Source organism: Arachis hypogaea, chromosome 11 (genome assembly GCF_003086295.3).
Source record: "Arachis hypogaea cultivar Tifrunner chromosome 11, arahy.Tifrunner.gnm2.J5K5, whole genome shotgun sequence".
Classification (NCBI taxonomy): domain Eukaryota; kingdom Viridiplantae; phylum Streptophyta; class Magnoliopsida; order Fabales; family Fabaceae; genus Arachis; species Arachis hypogaea.
The window spans coordinates 146,073,191-146,095,461 of record NC_092046.1 but is presented as its reverse complement, the minus strand read 5'-3'; the positions used below and the strand labels follow the sequence as shown (position 1 = coordinate 146,095,461).

The window sequence follows — 22,271 nt, the reverse complement described above, 5'->3', positions numbered from 1 at the left end:
TATTTTCTCACGTTTATGGATCGTGCAATGTGTTGGCATCATTTGTCTCGCTGAATGTCGCTTTCTACATTCTCTTGATGTGTTATTAAGGCTCAAAGAAGCCTCTTCCAATTACAGTGAGGCACTTGTTAATCTGTGTGTTAGATGCAATTTTCAACGAAAAAACGTTTACAGCATCTTGGAAAACTCACAAATAAAGATGTTTGCATGGTTAAGTGACATAGCCACGCAAACCAAAAAAAAAAAAAAAGTGACATAGCCACCACTACAGTCTACACTTCAAAGATGTGCCAAGAGCAACCATTAAGCGAAGGGTGAAGGATACATGGAAAAAAGAAGAGAGGCTATTGATGCTTATGTAGCTTGCTAGAGAAATCATGTGTTGGTCCATCTACAATGAGAAGTTAATAACATATATAGATAGTTTGTATAAATAATTTTTATTTTTTTTTATTAAAAGTGAGTAATAAGAAATGGGATAAGATAAAAGGAAAGATATACACAAAAAGAAGTGCTCCAAATCATTTCTCTTATAGATAGCATCAAACAATTATTTACAAATTCATTTCTGCTTTTAATACCTGAAAAATAATAGTACAATGCTACACACATTATTCTTGCAAGTTACAACCAAATCAATGAGTTGCTGCAGTATCTAGTGTCACCTTCTTGTGTTGAGCATTGGCTGTAAATATATATTAGATGAAAGTGTGTGTATGTACATAATCTCTAACCTAACCTTGTAGCAGGCATTTGAGGTTATGCAGTCCCTCAGCAGATATGCTTCTTCTAACTCTTGCTCTTTCCACAACCACAGGGGGTGGTGGATCTGAGTGAAAACACACCATCACAACCGTTAAGTTATCTGTTGCTCCTCTCTTTATTGCTTCCTCTACTATTTGCTTGCAACATTGCTTCACATCATTGTGTTCTTGAAGCCTCCTCCGAGCAAAATCCACAGCATTTTGGCTCCGGAAAACATCCCAAATTCCATCACTTGCTATTATCAAGAATTCATCTTCTTTGGTCAATGTCATCAATTTGAGTTCAGGCTCAGCACTCAATGGTCCACCACCTCCACCTGTTTCCTTCATTCCTTCAAGATGCCAGTCGCCTAGAGCGCGAGTAACACCCAACTGACCATTCAGGTAGCCATCATCAATGAATCCACCTAGGGACTCGATTCGCTTTCTCTCTTTGATGCAGTAAGGCCTGTGATCCTTGGACATTTCTATTGCCGCGCCATGGCGTGACAACACAGCCCTGCAGTCCCCTGCATTGGCTACAAGCAATGACCTGTGCAACACATCAAACAGATAAACTCATCCCTATGATTCAAGAATCAAGATTAGGCACTGCAGTGCAGTTACTGTTAGAGATATAACCATTAATTTTGGGACGAGCGGTTTCAAGATATACCTTCCGAATATAATTGCAGTGAGTGCAGTGGTTCCAGAAGAGAGGCAAGATTCAAGAGAGTATGTTTTAAGCTCTGCATCAGTGTCCAAAAAAGACTTTGTAACAACCTTCTCAAGTTCCAAAGGAAAGCCTGCATCCTCAGCAATGATCCTAGGCAGATGATCGCGCACGAATTGAGCCGCGCTCTTCCCTCCATGTCCATCAAATACCTGCAAAGAAATCAAACCATTAATTCAGTTCAAAGGCCTGCACTTGCACATTCATTCATTCATTCATTCATTCATTCATGCTTACACCGTAAAATGAAACAGCTTCCTCAGAAAGTAGGTTGTTATTATATCCAAATCTTTTTGCCATGTCTCCAATGCATATGTGTGTATCTTCCATGTAAGGCCGGCCTCCGATATCAGACCATTCGCCGGAGCGCAGAGCCGGGACAAAGCTTGAACCGTTCTGTTTCTTGTCTGCAATCACTGTCTCCTCACATATGCTTTCCAGCTACAATGTGCCAAACCAGAAATTCATATAATAGGAATCTAATCTTCCAATTCTGAAATTGTACTTTATCCAAGGTCTCAAGAAATTTTACAATTATGAACCAATAAATTAATGTTATTAAACAGTACAAGAATTTAAACCTCAATAAATCAGTGAAATAAAAACAGCCATATTTATGGTGAAGCATGAAAACAAAGCAATGTTGAAGAGAAAGAAGAAAGTACTGACAGGGAGTGAGTTTGCAGTGGAAGATGCAAAAGAAGAGGTGGTGTCCATCAAGAGATTATGATTATCACAATGCAAAGGCCACTTTTTGTTATGAATCATGTCCTCCTTCTTAGTATTCTCCATATCTTGATGATCATGATGCTCAACTTGCTCAGCTTCCTCAACACACATGGTGGCTGCTGCAGTCATGGGCTACTTGCACTTGCACCTTCACCTTCAGGCATGGAACAAAATTGGAAGGTAAAAAAAAAAATATAGTGAGAGAGAGAGAGAGACAGAGACAGAAACAGAAACAGAAACAAGTAACAACCTCTTCACATGTAAGAGTGAGACCAACTTGATGGAGTTTTGTGACTAAAAGGAAGATTCTCAGAATATGTTGGGGAAAAAGATTGAGTTCCAAATAACTATGATATAACATTGCTTAACAAAATTTCAGAAACAATGTGAGCCGTTAACTTCCAGATTTTTCTATCAAAAGTGTGGCCCAAATTCTGGTCCCTTTTATTTATTTAATTTTATATCATGTAGCCACTATTTGCATATTAAAAACTTTATTATATGTTTAAAGAAACTAATTAAGCATATGCAACCTAATGTGTTAAAACTTAAAAGTAAAGACTTAGTCAAAGTTTAAAAGATAATAAATGGGTATGAAATTCGGTGTACAAAAATATTTATTTTTTGTATGGTGTATTAAAATATTGTTGGTGAGAGTGAGAAATAAGATTGGTTGATGTCGTTTTCTATGTTGCTTTGCATACCTTATCACATTCAAATTGCCTTCCCATCCCTTCCAATCCATTTGATATTTGTTTATTTTCCTTCACTTTTTCCTACCTTTATTGCAATCATGCAAATCACATCCTATGTAAGCATCCAAAGAAAAAATCACAATTGAAAAAATCCTATCATATTGAGATATTTATACCAAATATTATGCATCTGCATATCATATCCACTTCTTTTTATTTTCTTCTTCTTCTTCTTCTTATTATTGTTATTATTTAATTTTTGGTCTCTCTAATTGGTTTCATTTTTGTGATTCTGATGGAAAAAATAGCAACACTTTCTGAGAAAATTTGGAGAGCATGTGTGGAAGTTTGGGAAACAATTCAATAAGCTTAATTGACCACAAACAGTTGACCACAACTTTTATTTGTTAAAATTTTTACAAAAAATTACTATTGTCTTTTAAAATTCAGTTTTTTTAAGAATTTATTATTATTTAATTAATTTGAATATTCATTTTCACGTATCAGTTGTTCAAAAAATCAAGAAAGTTACTTGTTTTTTATTTTCTCTCTCTTCTAAAGATTGAATAAAAGATAATATTTAAAGGATATCTAGTTGCACTCGTTTAATGATTATATATTTTTGAGTCGAAAAATTTAGGGTTTTGGATATATATATATATATATATATATATTAAATTTGAAATCTTGTATACAAACAATTTTTTTAACTTTTCATCGTTAATAACTTTTTTTTATCAAAGATATGGAGATTCAAACTCGCGACCTCTTAAGTGAGTATGAGAAACTATGCTATATGAGCTATAACTCATTGGCTTTTATCGTTAATAATTATATAGTGATTATTTATGTAAAAATATTTTTATATGAATATAATAATTAATAATATTAAATAATTTGACAAATTTTTTATCAACATCTTAACGGTTAACATAATGTGTTCAGATTTTGATTAGCTACTTAATTATATTCTACTCTAGTTAGTTATTTTATGGCAGTTACAGAAAATACGAGAAATTCAAAGGATAATGTTATGTAGACAAAAAAAACAGCCAAAAAATGTTAAATAAGATAAGTTATGACTTTTTTGGCTGATTTTCTTTAGTTACCAAATATTTCCGGAGTCGAAAATAGTTGTGTTTTAGATAGATATTCTACATTTACAGCAACCACCAAAAGATTATTCTAACAAATTTATTTTCTCTTGAGAAATCCATCTAATATTTTACATGAAAAATAGTCATACCTGTGGTCCTAATACACGATAAATGTTAAATAATGTTATTCTTTCTTTTAAAGAAATAATAAATAATTGTGGTAGCAATCTGTCACCAATTATTGTTGTCTCTATAAATACTATAATAATATATAATACCATCATTTGTAAATCTAAATTAAAGTTATAAGAAATTCCGCAAAGTTAATTAGTTCATTGAGGACGGCAACCATAAGTAAATAATTTCTTAAGAGTTAGGTTTCCTGGTTGTATAGGTAGCCATGTTTGATATTTCATATTTCTACCTTTTGGTTAACCATCTTTAACTTAGTGGCCAGGTTTTCATACTATACGTACTATTATTCCACGCCATCTTTTCTACTTAGCTTCTTAAATAAGGCTATGCTATGCTTTTAGGTGAGACCGTATAAACCTACCTAATTATTTTAATATTTAATATTGAGTTTAATTTTAATACATTGACGGTATAAAACGTTTTATACAATCGTCATTCGTTTGGACGACCAATTCACGCGATCAATGTGAAATGTAATTATTTTTACTAATATGGCGTTATATAATTAGATATCAAAATTAAATTCATTTAATATTTGGTAATACAAAAAAAGGTATTTATATATAAATAATATAATAAAAATTCACATACAATTATTTTCATACGAAGAGGATAGTTAAAAAATAATAAATAACAATTTAATCAAATCTATCAAATTATCTGATTATTTTTAATTATTATTTTTAAATAAAAATAATTATACGAAAATAATCACTTCTATCTAGAACAACATTTGTATATTTTATTTTTTATGTAAGAAGGGAGAAAAAACGGAAAGTAGAAAAAGCCATGGAATTGTTGAGAGGAGATCATAACTTTTTGAGGAAGGGATTAATTTGCCTACGAATTAGAGCATGCTACCAATAAGATTATAATTTGTTTAGGGTATGGTTTATCTATGCAAGTTGCTTTGTTTATTTGAAGCCCGATCTCTTCACAATCGAACAAAACAAAATAAAGGTAATTGCAAGATGGTGCAAAATAATATAAGAAGAATTTCAAGTATATTGAGAACATTGTCGGTTGTTTTTAACCGTTGATTTGAATTATAAAAAAATATATATAATATATATTAATTAAAATCAACTGTTAAAATAACTGAAATATCGGTATTCTCCAATACACTTAGAAATTCTTCTTATAATATAACAGGTTTAAAAGGACAAGTTGGACCGCGGAGTTTGTTTAATTATTAATTTAAGAATAATGACGCAAGAAAGTTTCACAACATTGATTGGTTAGTTGAGAAAATAAAGGATTTGCTTAGTGAAGAAAAAAATTATTCTCTCTATTTATAAATTAAATTAAAATTATTTACTTGAATAAAATAATATAATAAAAAAATCAATGTATCTAAAGTTCTATACACACAATGGTTGTATTCTTGCCAAGAAATTAAAACAGCACCTTTTGGCATTTTCGTATATATAGCTCTATGATTTTGTTTACTCAGGTGCTGTATGACCCACCACCACTCGTACAATAATACAACTATACAAGTGCCATATAGTTGAGTTAATCATATAAAAATATGCAATACTAGTGGAATAGAACTATAGAAGTGAATTGATTTTGTCCTTTGTTTTTGTTTTTGTTTTCATCCGATCAATGAAGTATAAATATATAGTGGGTATTACCCCAACTAGGACCATAACTGATCATTATTTAGAGAGAAGTTCTCGACCACCGGACAAATTTTGAAAAAGAATCAAATAAAAAAAATACAAAATAAAAAGATATCATATTTAATTTAAAATTTTAAGATATTAAATTAATAAATTTTTTATCTTATAAATTTTTTATTTTTTGTTATTTTTTTAAGAGTAAGTTGATAAATAAATTTTTAAAAGTTTACATTTTAAACAGATTAATTTTTAAAAAAATATCAATAAAATCATTTAAGATAATAAACGTGAACAAATTAATTTAAATTAAAATATTTTATTTTAATTATAAAGAGTAATTTAAAGATAATATATTTATATTTATTATTTTAAAAAATTTTATTAATATTTTTTTAAAATTAATCTATTCAAAATATAAATTTTTAAAAATTTATTTATTATTTTACTTTTTTTTAATATGAGACTAATTTTATATATTTTTTATACTTCACCATTATTATTTAGCATAAAAAAAAATATGAGGAGTTAATATAATTGGTGTATAATATGTACAATGGTGTTAACATAAAAATAAACAATAATTTTGAAATTAGAATAAACATGAATAATTTTTATTTTTAACTTATATTAAACTAAATAAATAAGCAGTCCATTATACACATTGTATAAATATGCATTGCTTCCTAGCGATATTCGCATAGCATATAATGTTTATGGTCAAGTCAATAAGGCATAAGCTATCCCCAAAGGAAGGGGTATGAAGTTGCCAAGACAATAGCAAATGGAAATGCACAGGAATCTTTTTTTTTCTCATGGCTTAATGTGTGAACAATAATGGGTGTTATTGGACAAACACGTGGGACAACGTTGTTCACTCAAGATTTGTGCTCCATCATTATATCAAGGCCTTGAAAATTATATAATTAATAATTTAATATAATATCCTATATCTTGCGTCTATGTTTGATTGTTTGGTTTACATACTACTTTTTATGAGATATTTCATTGGTAATGGACACACCAACAAGAGCCAAAAGGACCAACAAAATCAAAAAGTCAACTCAGCATCAAACAACAACAAATATTTGTAGAACACACTGGCCCCTTATTATGAAATATATTATGAGTAGTAAATAACATTAATAATTTGATTATAGATTCTAAACTTAAATGGTTAAAATTAAATGAGCGAGTTTAGCACCACAGCGTAAACCGAATATAACTTTTCCGAGTAAAGGAAAAGTTAATGAGCAGACTTTAGATAAAAATTGTGACCATTAGAATCTCTATTACATCATCAGCTACTAAAGATAACAGATAATTTTTTTTTTTTTTGCGGATCCCATTGTTAAATCATTAACCTTAAGTTAAAAGCATACCATAATAGAGAATTCCCTATAATATTATTATAATTGTCATAGCAATTACCTCAATTGAAAGCATAATAATATTGATTGAGGAAGCTGAGGCACAAGATGTGAAAGTGACAAAGTTAGGGCATAGGGCACAAAGCATAGCAAGTGGCACAAAGAAGGGCATGAGTGAGTGAGGTACAAAACATTTCCAGCTATGTCTCATCAATACTCAATAATGCCACTGTTTACACCACTGACAGATAACAACTCAGACTTAGTTTCATGTCATAAAAGTAAAAACACAACTAACATGCAAATTTTATGGTTCAATTTTGGTTTGGTTGGTTCTTAAATTTTTGTTGACTGTCCACAGTTATAATGTTTTCCGAATAGATTCTTGCCTTGCATTCTGCCACATCACAAACGAACGGTTTGGCATGTTTCATGTTATTGTTAAATAAGTTCACATATGCATCCATGCCACCTCATGTCATGCAATTTTATCAACTTTCTCAATGTGTTCTACTTTTTTTTTCTTTTTTCATTTTCTATCTTGAACTTGCTAATAAAAAAGGTTCAAGTATGAGTAGCTGAAATTAGACTTCTCAAGTTCTTATAAATTGAGTATACGTTTAAAAGATATATTTTAAAATATTTATAACTAAAAAGAAAATCTAAGAGCCAATTTAAAGACTAAAGACTAAAGACTAAAACCTTTTTTTCGGTGGTTTGATCTTGTTCTAAACCATTTTTGGAATTTAGTCACACAAAAAAAAAAACACATTTTTGGAATGGATTTATTGAAACAGGGCCTTCCTCTCCTTACCTTTGGGCATTGGCACCTTGGACAAAATCCAGGTAAATGATTCAAAACTTAATCATTTCGATCTAATTCATGTTATATTTTATGAAGTTTACTTTTTATCGTTAAAATTATTTTGTTTAGTTTTAATTTTATCTCAAATTTTTTATTTGTATCAAATGGCTAATTTTTTAAAAAACTTAAAAACCAATTCAACGACAATTTCATAAAAACAACAATCAAATTAGACATAATTGTTATGCATTATTACTAAATTAGACTTAAATTTTTTAAAAATTTAGCGGTTAAATATATATTTTATACAAATCAAAAACTTTTAAAATAAAAGGAAAACAAGATAAACCTTAAGAACACTTTTAAAATTTTTGAAAAATTTATGAATAAAAAATATCCTTTATACTACATAATATTTATTCTTTTTTCGGTGAAAAAAATACAAGCTAGGATTATAATATGTAAATTAAAATGTGGCGAAACATATATTTTTAAAAAAATTGCATGCCTTATGCTCCCTTTAGGTATCTGGAAAAAGTACCCCTGGACAAAAACAATATCCTCCAAAAGTAACAGCAGCTCAATACAGAATAACGAATTCACGCAAGGGAATGAGAGAAATCATGTGTAGCTAAGGTAACAAAGTTCAAGTGGTTGATCTATCGGTTGAATGCAATTTGTGTATCGCACGTCATTTTTCACTTACCATATATCAACCATACAGATAGCATAGATACCAAGCTAGAATTGATAAATTTAAAAGGATAACACTTGGTCATTCACAAACACAATCTTAAAGGAAAAATCCAAAATTGATCATATCTTTATATGATAATCTTCCAGGAATCAGTTTTACTAACTAATAAGATAACATTATCCTTCAACAAAAAACTGAATCAAATCTCAAATTCCAGCAAATGCCTTCTTTGCACCACTTGAAGATCCAGCTGGGATCACTTTCAACACATTGAACCTCACCGTCTTTGAAAGTGGCCTGCATAGATAGCAACATGCAATCAACACATACAATAGGCAAAGACAAGATCTTCAGGTTAATACATAAAACCCTAAAACCTTACCTGCATTGGCCAATAATAACATGATCTCCTTCCTTCACACGGAAGCAGGGTGATATATGTGCAGGAATATTCGAATGTCTTTTCTCGTATCTAAATAAATAAATAAGCAAACAAAGCAAAATTTGATCATTATTTACATCTCTTCAGGTGTCCACATACGGAACAACAACAACAACAACAAAATGGGAAAAAACTAGGCACCTAAAGTACAAAAGGATAATACCTCTGATACTTCTTGATAAAATGAAGATAATTCCTCCTAACAATGATAGTCCTATTCATCTTAGCACTGTGACAAGTTCCAGCTAAGATTCGGCCACGGATGGAAACAGTTCCGGTAAAGGGGCATTTCTTGTCAATATAGGTTCCTGTTTTGGAGAAAACACAAGTCAAAATCAGCTGTATAAGAGGCACGGGTAAAAGCATTTAGATAGGGCAAAATAGCCAAGTCTTTTGATGAAAGACAAGGACTTTCTTTTTTTGGTTGCCCACGGTATCCCCCAACCCGATAGGCCAAGGACTAATCCGTCGCGGATCAGAGCTCCATTTAAGGGTCTGCCGCTGGCCAATGGATTGCTGCATGCACAAGGCGGGATTTGAACCCCTGACACTTGCTTAAGCAAACGAGTGAGCTGACCACTCGACCAACCCAAGTTGGTTGACAAGGACTTTGATATGAACAAATACCACCGAAACGAACAAGAGATTTGACTAGACATATCAAGAACCATCAGATTCTCACTCATTAAAAATTTGGATCCTAAAATAATCTGGACTCATGAACATTATTCTGTTTGCTAGATTATAACTATTTTTCAACACTATTTGCAAAATACAGCACCCGGAGATTTAAGCTTTTACCCTAATTATGTGCATATAATAACATTAAATAATTGTTGGACATATACATTGACCACATCATACTCGACTATCGAGAGTGTGTGAGATACCTTCAATGGCATCCCTGGGAGTCTTAAATCCAAGGCCAATGGATTTCCAGAAACGGTTTCCACCCTTTCCGGGCCTCTTTCCCTTCCCACTTTTCTTCGAGCTGAGAAGATACGCAACACAATGAACCATTCAGAATCAACATCAAAATCAGAACAGAACACTACAAAACCGTTTAAAAAAAGAAAAGGCAATTTTGTGTGATAGCATACCATAGAAACACTTTAGGTTGCTTGAGAAAAGCCTTCTCGGTCTGCAATTGACAATTTCAAACAAATAAATGGAAGATCCAAAGGAAGCAACAGAATTCAGAACTATTGATGAAAACGAACTGGGAAAGAGGAAAATAAAGACTAGAAAGAAGTTAGTTACTTGTTCAGCCATTGTGACGAGTGAAGGGGGTTAACGGCGAAAGTTGCAGAGTCGAAGAATGAGAGCCGCACTCAGAAACCCTAATCTGTACTCACTTCTCAGTTCTCACTCTGTTTCTTCTTTCATCAGAGAATCTTCATTTTGTTTTGATTTTCTTATAGTGGGCCTTAAACTTGGTTTGAATTCTAAGCCCAAAACGGAACTTTTTGGATTCTCCATCATTATGGGCCTTAACTGATATGACAAATATCCCCGCTAAACACAACATTACTGAATATTTGGCCAAAAGAAAAACATTACAGAATAAAAAATAAATCGCAATTTACCGAAAAAAAAAAAATCGCATTAACCAACTTGAATACATCGAGTCGCATTCACAACGGAAATCTATTATATCTATTATATCTCTTAGGGCCGTCAAAATGGACCAAATTTATCGGGCTAGTTTGTTTATCTATTTAAATGGGTAGATTTTGTCTCCAAAATTAAGTTTGTTTAAATTTTGGACTAAACAGGTTGAGTCCGATTAACCCGCAAAAAATGACAGGTTAAACAGGCTAGTCCGCGGGTTAAACAGGTGGTCCGTTTAAATTTTTTTTACATTTTTTTAAAAAAAGTAGTACTTTTAGACTTTTAGTCGATATTTTTCTCTATCTAACCCGAAAATCCGACCCATCAACAAAAAAAAAATTATTTTTTTAAAAGTTTTTGACCTAAAAATAATATTTTTTGTCAAAATATTTTTTAAAAAATAGGATAAACGGGCTAACCCGTTTAACCCACGGGCTAATCATAAACAGTTTGGACTGAAAAATTATGGCCCGTGAATAAAATGGGCTTAAACGGTCCAACCCATTTAACCCACGGGTTTAATGGGCCGGGCTAGTCTGTTTGACAGCCCTAATATCTCTCTAATTTTACAATTAAAATGTGTCACATATCACTCTTTTATTATAATTGAAATCAAAATTTTTCCTCTAAAATTAAGGAATTCTCCTCTCCTTCTTACTAATTTTACAACCAAAATGTGTCACGTGACATTCTCTCATTGTAATTGAAATTAAATTTTTCTCTCCAAAATTAAAGAATTCTTCCCTCATCCTTACTAATTTTACAACCAAAATATGCCACATGTCACTTTCTCGTTACAATTAAGATCAAATCTTTCCCTCTAAAGTTAAAGAGTTCTCCCCTCCTCCCTCTTCTTTTCTCTATTTCTCTCATTCCTTCAATCACTCTATCTATTTTATATATCATTATCAATATCAATAACTAAATACTAATTTGACAATCAAAATGTGTAACATAATATTCTTTAATTGCATTAAAATTAAAATTGAAATTGAAATATATTATGTATCATATATTACTATCTAATTTAATAATCAAATGTGTCACATGATACTCTCTTAATAAAATTAAGAGAAAATATTTTTTTCAAAATTAATAAACTCCCTTCCTAAATTCTCTCATCTACCTCTCTCAATTTTTCTATTTCTCTCTACTATTTTTACTCTATATAGAATTTATATTTTATATTAGAAATTTGACAAATCAAAATATGTCATCCGACATTTTTTTACAATTAAAATAATTTTTTTTCCAAAATTAACAAACTCCTACTCTCACTCTCATTCTTCATCTTTATCTTTCTCTCTTTTTTCTCTCATTCTCTATTTTTTCTATCTTTCTCTTTTACAGAAAATAAAATTAACAAAATAATATAATTTAAATAAAAAATATTATTATTATTATTATATACATAATTTTTTATTTAGTTTTAAATTTTTACCGCTTATCTTTTTAATATATATTTTCATTTCTCTTTTTTCAAATATTTATGACATATAATTTGGAGAGAATACTAATGTTATAATTAAAAGTTAGAATCAAGATTTAATTGTTTTAAAAAATTAATTTTGAGTTAATTTTATAACTATCAGTATAATTTTTTTAGGGCAAATCACGTCAATAAGCCAAGGGGAGTAAAAATTTACGCAAATAAGCCAAATCAAAAACTGGTTCATGAATCAACCAAGAGGCATTTCTATATAGTTCGAATCTACCTAATTCAAACTGCATTTTCATGTAATTTGAATCACTCTGATTCGAATTACACACACGTACACACACTAATTTGAATCAACCTGATTTGAATTACACATACAGTAATTCGAATCAGGGTGATTCAAATTACACCCAAGCACGCATTCCTAAGTAGTTTGTGTTGAGTTAAGAAATTAACTAAATTAATTAGTGATGACAAACATTATTTTTGGGAAAAATAAATAATTAGTGTTGAGTGCTAATAATTATATGTTACTAATTATTTATTATATGTTTAGCAGCCCAAATTGGTATGAAAATAATATAGCAAAGCTGATGGGTCAATAAACAAGCAAAGCCCAAAAGAAACAAAGCCAAAGGAACCAACGGGTCAAGCTAATCAAACCCGATCCAAGCCCATATCCATAAATCCAAGTTGATCCCACCAAGCTTCTCATACAAGATTGAAGTCTTCATTCCCTCTCACTTGCTTTTACCAAAGCAACGTTCTTCTCTCCTCTGTCTTAGTCAAATCACAAACTCAGAAAAGTGAGAAAGAGAAAGAGAAAGCTTCTTCCCTAAGTTGATCATCAAAGAAGCAAGAAAGAGAAAGTTCAAGCTTGAAACACAGAAGTCTAATCAGAAAATTCAAACCATATCAAGCTTAGGTTAAAGGTAACCAATTTCCTCATACATGTAACACACTTTCTTCTCTTCATCTTCAACTCTCTGTATCTCCATTTTGGGTTATATGGAAAAGAAGATTTCTGTTCTTCTCTGCTGTAAATCCACGGTCTCAAACATGTCTTGGGGACCAAGTTGATTTTCAAGGGCTCAGATCAAGTTGACCATTAGAAGACTCTTGTGGTTGCTGCTTTATGACTTTCGGTCAAGATGAGGAAGTCAGAATAAAAGTTTCCACTCTAAGGTTTAATGAGGAAAAGTGAATCTGTGGGTTGGTGAAGCTCAAGGCTCAAGGTGTTGACCTTGGAAGAAGAACCAAGCAACATGCAAGGAGATAAAAGAAGACTTTGTGCTCATTCAGAACCAAGGAGAAAAAAATCAGAGTTCGAGAATAGTGTTCTGAACAGAAGTTCCTCTACTTGGATAATGCTTTCTTTCAAAGAAGCATTCGGCCAATACTGAAGAACTGTATCTGAGGTTTACGAATCTGGTTTTGCACATAGCAAAGAGGCTGCTGATGAAGTCAATCTCCTTCATATTTTACAGATTGTGATGTACTTTTCTATGTTTATCTTTCTGTAATTTCTTGTGAGAAAAGGCATTGTGAGAAAGCTCAAGTAAAAGCCATGAGTGGAAAAAGGCTGAGTGATACACTTGAGAGAAAAGCCTAGGGTTATTTTCTGATTTCTTTAGGCATGTCTGTGTCTTGTATCTTGTACCTGTGAGGTATCCCTTTCTTAGTTGGGTTAGCACTAAGAGTGAATAGTTAGGTATTAGCATAGCCAATGTCAAGTTAGGTTAGAACTTGAGTGTGAAAAGATTGGGTCAATCCTGTGAAATTGGTGTATGTAATACTGTTAACTATAGTGAAAATTCTTCCACTGTTGTGGAGGAGACTGGATGTAGGTTGCATAGCACAAGACAACCGAACCAGGATATATGCTGGTGTTAGCTTTTCTCTTCTCTGCTGAGTTCTATTTTCTGATATTCATGAGACAAAAATAAATTGTCTCATAAATTTCCGCTGCTGAGTACAAACAGAATCAGGATTGAAAGTTTGTTTTAAAAGGGTCATAACAGCAACTTAAAAGGAAGCATAGATTCAACCCCCTTCTCTAAGCCTACCACAATCTTCAGTTTGAACCTGACTGATTCGAATTACACAAAGATTAATTCGAATTACACTGGTTTGAATTATACAGGGCCAGACGTGTATAAATATAGTGTGAACGTGAATTGATCTCATTAGAGTGAGAAAATGGCTAGTGAGGAGAGTTTTGTAGTGTTGGTTCATCACAGAGGATCGATTAAGAGGAAAGCACGATCTGGTGTGAAGTTCACAGATAAGGATCCTCTCAGTATTTTTATGAGGCCTACGACGAGCTATGATGACCTTGTGAATTCTATACTACAGAAACTTGGTCTGCAAGGCGTGAAACGGGTTAAGAAGTTCTTCTATCGCATTCCAATCTCAGTGCTGCAAGAAATCGTGAAGTATGATTGTTTCAAGATCGGGAGTGATGAGGACTTGCAGGTCTTGTTTCATTGTCGTCGGCAGTTTCCCGAGATTAGGATACCTGAGCTGTTGGCAAAGTTGGTTGATGTGGTATCTAGCTTGGGGGTTCGAACCGGAATACCCACACTATAGGCACGGTAGCCGGTTCTAATTCCAGACCTGTTGGTGCATCTTCGTTCGTCCCTGTGAATGAACCTCCAGTCGAGCCTGTCGCCTCCCCGTCGTTCGCTGCTGATCTCAACTGTAGCGGACTTGTCGGCAAACAGCTGAGTACCTAACAGCATCATGATATACGCTAGAGTATAGTGCCTGACTGTCTCCTCGTCGGCTCCCTAAGGGAACTCTCCAAACTTCTCTTGGAACCAGCTGCAGTTAACTACAAACTTCTGGATATGGTTCGCAGGAGGTATCACACCAAGCAACTCCTGGAACCACACCCAAGGTGGACGGCCACCCTGGATGTATGTCTGAAAATCTGTCAAGCAACCACTGACATAACGTCCATCGACCGGCAACCCCAACTGGTACGCCACATCCTGCAGTGTGATCGTGCACTCCCCGAACGGCATGTGGAATGTGTGCGTCTCCAGACGCCACCGCTCGACGAAAGCACTCACTAGGGGCTCATCCAATCTGAACCATCTCTCGTTCAGTCTCGCAAGATGGTATAATCCCGCCATCTGCAAGTATGAAACGCACCTCTCGTCGAGTCGCATGACCTGCTGCCGTCGCATGCTCGAGATGCATCGATGGGGCTGCACATATGATGGACCAGATAATTAAAACCACTTACAAAACCAATTAGAAAACCACTAACAAAAAGCACTAACAAAAATCACTAACAAAACCACTAACGAAAACTACTAACAAAACCACTAACAAAAACCACTAGCATAAACCACTTGCAAAACCAATAACAAAACCGCTTGCATAAACCACTAACAAAATCACTTGCAAAACCACTAACATAAACCACTTGTATAAACCACTTACAAAATCACTAACAAAACCACTCGCAAAACCACTAGCATAAACCACTTGCATAAACCACTAACATAAATCACTTGCAAAACCACTAACATAAATCACTAACAAAACCAATAACAAAACCACTAACATAAACCACTTGCATAAACCACTAACATAAATCACTTGCAAAACCACTAACAAAACAACTAACAAAATCACTTGCAAAACCACTAACAAAACCACTAACAAAACGTATATAATTAAACGAATAAGTTAGTTATTCCTACTTAAAAAAAATATTACGTACTAACCTTTTCGTTGATCACCGCGACTATATGAGCTACTCCATCCAAACGATATAGTCTGTCCGAATTATCCCCCATGGGCTGAATATCCTGCTCGAGCCTTTGTTGGTAGGGTTGGCAATGGGTAGGGTAGGGTAGGGTTTGGATCCTACCCTAACCCTACCCACGGGTAAAAAATCTCAATAAAATCCTACCCTACCCTACCCGCGGGTTGAGAATCTCTAAACCCGAACCCTACCCGCACTTTAAATTACAAAACCCTACCCTACCCTACCTTACTCGCAGAAATATTAATTTTTTTTAAAAATAAATATAAAACTCAATCATTCAAAATTTCATACATATTAATAAAATAAAAAATAAACAACTAAATTCAAATTAAAATAAAAGACAATAAAATCTTTAAAAAATTCAACATAAAATTACAAACATACATATTGTTATATTAATAAAATAAAAAACTAAGTTAAAATTAAATTTAAAAACAATAAAGTCCTAAACAAATCCAACATAAAATTACAAATAGCATAATTATCAAGTTCTTAATAAAATTAAAATAACATAAACAAAGATAAATGTCTTCAAACATTTCTTTTAATTCCAAGTTCTTGCAACATTATTCTTTCGTCAGCTCAGAAAATGCATCATCATCTTCATTAGCAGTTTGATAATCAGGTTTTTCACCTAAAAATTAAATACAATAATTTTATTATATATAATTTTAACACAATTATAATTTCTAAATAAATTAAAAAACTTGAAAACATAAATAACCTCTTTTATAATATTCTGCCCACAACCAATTTTGATTGCACATAAGAGCTTCTACCGTATTTTCATGAAGACTACCACAATGAGTAGCAATTATACGGCCACTTGTGCTAAAAGAAGACTCAGAAGCAACAGTAGACACAGGAATGGCAAATATGTCTCTTACAATTTTTTGAAGAGTTAGAAACCTAACTCTATTTACCTTCCATCAAGCTAATATATCAAAATCAGGAGTTAAAGGATGAACATCTTCCTCTACATAGTGATCAAATTCCGTCTTCACAAATGAACCTTTTTTCTTCTTCTTTTGTCTAATATACAATTGATAAAAAAAAACAATATCCTTTTATAAAAATTGAAAATTTCTTTTATGACCTGACTTCACATTGAAAAATCGTATGTGATTAAATTGAGGATAATATTTAAGAATACAATTTTCTAATATATATTGCATTCACATCAACTATAAATCTGAAGCAACAAATTTGATCAATTCAAGCATTTACATTCCAAGAAAACAAAACTGAGCTGGTTGGGCACAGCAAGCATTGAATAAAACTAAATAATACAGATAATTATGGTGTAATGCAAAGGCATATATATACACATGCATATTGCATAAACTGTAATAGTAGGACCGAATAATTACATGAACTTGGTTTTTCTTTTCTTTTTTTCTCTCTTATTTTTGGTATAGCTACTTCCTTACAGCTACCAATCACATCATCTAACCAAACTCTAGCATGAAAGACTTATGATTCACCACCAGTATAAATATCTAATTGCATGGACCGGAAAATAGGCAATATATGCATACAAAATTCACCATGAGTATAATTATTAAGATTGATACACATATATTTAAACGAATTGAAAGAAGATAGCAGAGATATAGAGAAGGAGCAAAAGTCACAGATTCAAACGCAAAGTAAAGCCCCAATTTTTACAGATTCAAACGCAAAGTACATACCAAGAAGAGCACAGAGCAACAGCGTAGAGAGGAGAGAAGGTCACGAATCAGCGGCGTTGCGAGGAGAGCACAGAGGAGGAAGAAGAGTGGCGGCAAATCGGTAATGGAGGAACGAGGAAGGAGAGTTGGAGCTTGCAGTGAAGCACTGAGGCTTATGGCTTGGGAAGAAAGGGTGCTATGCCGCTACCAGCCTCCCACTTAGTCTTAGGGTTTCTGATTTGAGTGATTTTTGAATCATGAATTATATATGATTTTTATTTTTGTTTAATTTTTATTTTATGATAACTTCATAAATATACAAATGCAATATATTATTAAAGTAAGTAGCTAGTTTAGTGGTTAATTACTTACTACACATGAAGGAGATTGAGAGTTCAACTCTCACCTCTTTTACTATGCATATAAAAATAAATTTTTATTTAAATACTTAAAAAAAATGTTTGTGAAAGTAAAACCATGCATAGGTGACTTTTTTACTTTTCTATTTTTTTATTTATTGAAAATTATCAAAAATAAGAAGAATTAATTTTTTTTCTTCTCTTGACTTTCACTCTTCCTCTTTTTTTTTTGGTTTGTCAAATTATTTACATCGCAGCTTAAATAATTTAGGATATAAAATTTTTTTAGGGTTAACCATCAAAAATTCTTTCGAATTATTTAAACACTGATAAAAATACACTCAAATTTTACTATCGACAAAAATGCCTTCAAAGAATTTAAAAACACAACAACAATACTCAATAGTAAATATATATTTTCAAAAAGTACCTTAGAAATTGAATTTTAATGCAATTTTTTATAAGCATGATTATAAAAATAATATATTATTATACATAAAAATGAGTAATTTTTCGTTAAGTATATATTTTTTTATAATTTTTTTGTTAACAACCAATAATACATTTAAAAAAACACAAAATATTATATACTTACTAAAAAATCACCAAATTTTAAGAATAATAATATCTTATTTTTTTAATTATTCTTGTAAAAATTTGTATCAAAATTCAATCTCTAATGTATTTTTTGAGAAATACATATTTAATGTTAGTTTTTTTGCAATATTATCTAACATTAAATATGTATTTCTCAAAAATATATTAAAGATTGAATTTTAATATAATTTTTTGCAAGCATGATTAAAAAAATGAGATATTATTATCCTTAAAATTTGGTGATTTTTCGTTGAGTATATATTTTTTTGTAATTTTTTTGTTAACAACTAATAATACTTTTAAAAAATCACAAAAAAATATATACTTAGAAAAAAATTACAAAATTTTAAAAATAATAATATCTCATTTTTTTAATTATACTTGTAAAAAATGACATTAAAATTCAATTTCTAAAGTATTTTTTGAAAATATATATTTACTATTAGGTATTGTTGTTGTGTTTTTAAATTATTTAAAGACATTTTTATCGATAGTAAAATTCGGATGCATTTTGTCAGCGTTTGAATAATTTGGGGGTATTTTTGGTGGTTAAATCATTTTTTTTTATGTATTCTTATTATAATTAATTACCATCAATATTAAACTAATAAAAAAATAATCTAAATAATATAAATTAATTCTCATAATAAAAAGTTAAAAATAGAGAAAGACAAGAAGAGCATGCAAGTCCTCGTCAACCGATCACAGGTCCCCATCAATTGCAGCTTGATCCTCATAAACCGATCGGTGGCGCTGAAGCCACTTGCAGCTTAATGACAAGCTGCACGTTCTCAGCTATCCATCTCTCTATGGTTATTCTTCCGGATTCAACTAGCCAACTTATATATATATATATATATATATATATATATATATATATATATATATATATATATATATATATATATTAATGAACTATGTATTATTTTAGATAAAAATTAAGCCAGTAATAAGTACATATTTAAAATGTATTATCTTATAGGGTTAACCATAAAAAACGTCTCCGAATTATTCAAACACTGACAAAAATACACCCAAATTTTATTATCGACAAAATTACTTTTAAATAATTTAAAAACACAACAATACCCAACAGTAAATATATATTTTTAAAAATTATCTTAGAGATTGAATTTTGATGTGATTTTTTACAAGCATAATTAAAAAAATGAGATATTATTAATCTTAAAATTTGGTAATTTTTTTCTAAGTATATATATTTTTATGATTTTTTAAAAGTATTATTAGTTGTTAACAAAAAAATTACAAGAAAAATATATACTCAACGAAAAATCACCAAATTTTAAGGATAATAATATCTCTTTTTCTTAATCATTCTTGCGAAAAATTGTATCAAAATTTAATTTCTAATATATTTTTTGAGAAATACATATTTAATGTTAGATAATCTTGCAAAAAAACTAACGTTTATCTAACATTAAATATGTATTTCTCAAAAAATATATTAGAGATTGAATTTTGATGTAATTTTTTGCAAGCATGATTAAAAAAAATGAGATGTTATTATTCTTAAAATTTGGTGATTTTTTGTTAAGTATATATTATTTTGTGATTTTTTAAAAGTATTATTGGTTGTTAACAAAAAAAATTATAAAAATATATATACTTAACGAAAAATTACCAATTTTTATGTATAATAATATCTTTTTTTTATAATCATACTTACAAAAAATTGCCTCAAAATTCAATCTCTAAGGTATTTTTTAAAAATATATATTTATTATTGGGTATTGTTATTGTGTTTTTAAATTATTTGAAGGCATTTTTGTCAATAGTAAAATTCGAGTGTATTCTTGTCGGCGTTTAAATAATTCAGGGATATTTTTTGTGGTTAACCCTATCTTATACATGTAAATATATATTTCATCTGTTAGCATTATGAGAGGAAAATCATGCATGAAGTCAATTATTGAATTTTGCAGGTTCTTATTAACAATAAAGATTATTAATTATCCAAATTAGTATTTGTTAATATATATCTTTACTAAATATTCAAAATTTGTTTGGAATGAATGATTAAATGTGGTAACATAACTCTATAATTTGAGTAAATCTTTGAACTTTTATTTTCATTGGTTTTCTCCTGTTTAACTGCTATTCTCTCTCAAATTAAATAATATACTATTAAAATTCATTTTCATTTTATAAAACCATTTTTATCAGTCACAGTTACTTTTGTTGGAAAATAGGAGATTGACTTTTACTCTACAAATTTGTGGCGGTGGCACGTACTTTTAAAAAAATAATTGTTAAATATTTAGAGGTGAGAGGCTCTGGAAAGTGTATCCAAATTTCGTTGTTATCTCTAAATAAGCTATACGTTGATTTATTTTTAAACACAAGTTAAGTGAGTATCTACAAAAACAAATTTGATATTCAAATCAATACTAATATTTTATGAGAATAAGAGAATAGATTTAGGAGAGAGAATCGATTATGTAAATGATTCATCCCCCAACGTTATCTTACTTTTACATAACTATTATTCTCTTTTAAATTAAATAATATACTATCAAAAGTCATTTTCATTTTATAAAGCCATTTTTACTAGCCACAGTTATTTTTGTTGTAAGGCAGGAGATTGGCTTTTGCACTGCAACTTGTTGTGGTGGCGCGTACTTTTGAAAAAAATTATAAAATATTTGAATAAATTATTGAATATAATATATATTAATATCTTACATGTTGGTTGATTGGTCCGAGGTGAGAGGCTCACTGAAGTCTACTCGAGCTTCCTTGTTACTTCTAGGCTATCTATAAGTGGGCCTTTTTTGGAACACAATGAGGTGAATATCTACAAATGACATTACAACACTCAAATCTATACTAAAATTTTATGAAAATAAGATAAAAGGAGTCAATTGTATAAATTGTTCATCCCCTTACGTTATCCTTCTTCTTTATTATATAGATCTTATGATCTTAGTTATTTTAAAATGTATTTGGTTATTGAACTTTTAGTGGCGGGAACCACTGTGCGTGTTCGCGCTTTGACTACTTGTAACAACTCAGAAATGGGATAACATTGCAGAGCTATACGTGTTTATTTTGTGGTCATTATTCAAGATATTTGCTAACAATTGTCAAACTATACCATCTAAATCATAGTCCCTAAATTTGACCTATTTATTTTAAGATGGCAGGTTGACCTTTTGTAAAAAAAAAAAAAAAAAATCGAGGATTGTAGAGGGAGCTCCCAAGCTCTCTCTTCGAAGTAGGAGCATTTTAGTCTTTGACTTCTTTGTGTTGTCCTATCAATAACTGGATGTGACACGTTGCACAGTTACTAATGATAGTTGCTGTATATTTGTATAATTGTTTGTATGGTGTGTAATTAATGGTTATGAATTGAATTAAATTGGAAGGGGGTTACTTCCCTCGTAACTCTTCAAGAGGTTTTTTAGAAAGTGTTTGAGCATGATGAGTGAATAAAGGAGCTAGAAACTAGTGTTTGGGTTAGGTAAGGTTCTAATGCTAGTGTAGAATTTTTAGCTTGTGCTAAGAATGATAGAGTGTAGGAGAGACATGATGATTGGTGTTATTTCTATATTTATAGCTATATACTGGCTGAGTTAATTATACTCTCCCCTTTATTAACTTTGAATGTGGTGCATTAATGTTGTTGAACTGTGGTTTGTGGGGTTTCTTTGTGCATTTGAAAATCCG

The 22,271-nt window shown here is 31.0% G+C and overlaps 2 protein-coding genes across 2 annotated transcripts; both read right to left on the bottom strand.

The window, feature by feature from the left end:
• Positions 1-512: 512 nt before the first annotated feature.
• LOC112723363 (probable protein phosphatase 2C 27) lies at positions 513-2,835 on the bottom strand. The gene is made up of 5 exons (XM_025774704.3): positions 2,456-2,835; positions 2,146-2,359; positions 1,714-1,917; positions 1,420-1,628; positions 513-1,296 (listed from the first exon to the last, which is right to left on the bottom strand). Exons 2-5 carry the CDS (start codon positions 2,332-2,334, stop codon positions 735-737), a joined length of 1,164 nt encoding a protein of 387 aa, XP_025630489.1. The 5' UTR covers positions 2,335-2,359; positions 2,456-2,835; the 3' UTR covers positions 513-734.
• Positions 2,836-8,721: 5,886 nt separating this feature from the next.
• Positions 8,722-10,557, bottom strand: LOC112723360 (small ribosomal subunit protein uS17). The gene is made up of 6 exons (XM_025774701.3): positions 10,389-10,557; positions 10,229-10,269; positions 10,019-10,119; positions 9,292-9,436; positions 9,069-9,158; positions 8,722-8,983 (listed from the first exon to the last, which is right to left on the bottom strand). The coding sequence occupies exons 1-6, from the start codon at positions 10,398-10,400 to the stop codon at positions 8,893-8,895; spliced, it is 480 nt and encodes a 159-aa protein (XP_025630486.1). The 5' UTR covers positions 10,401-10,557; the 3' UTR covers positions 8,722-8,892.
• Positions 10,558-22,271: the final 11,714 nt, after the last annotated feature.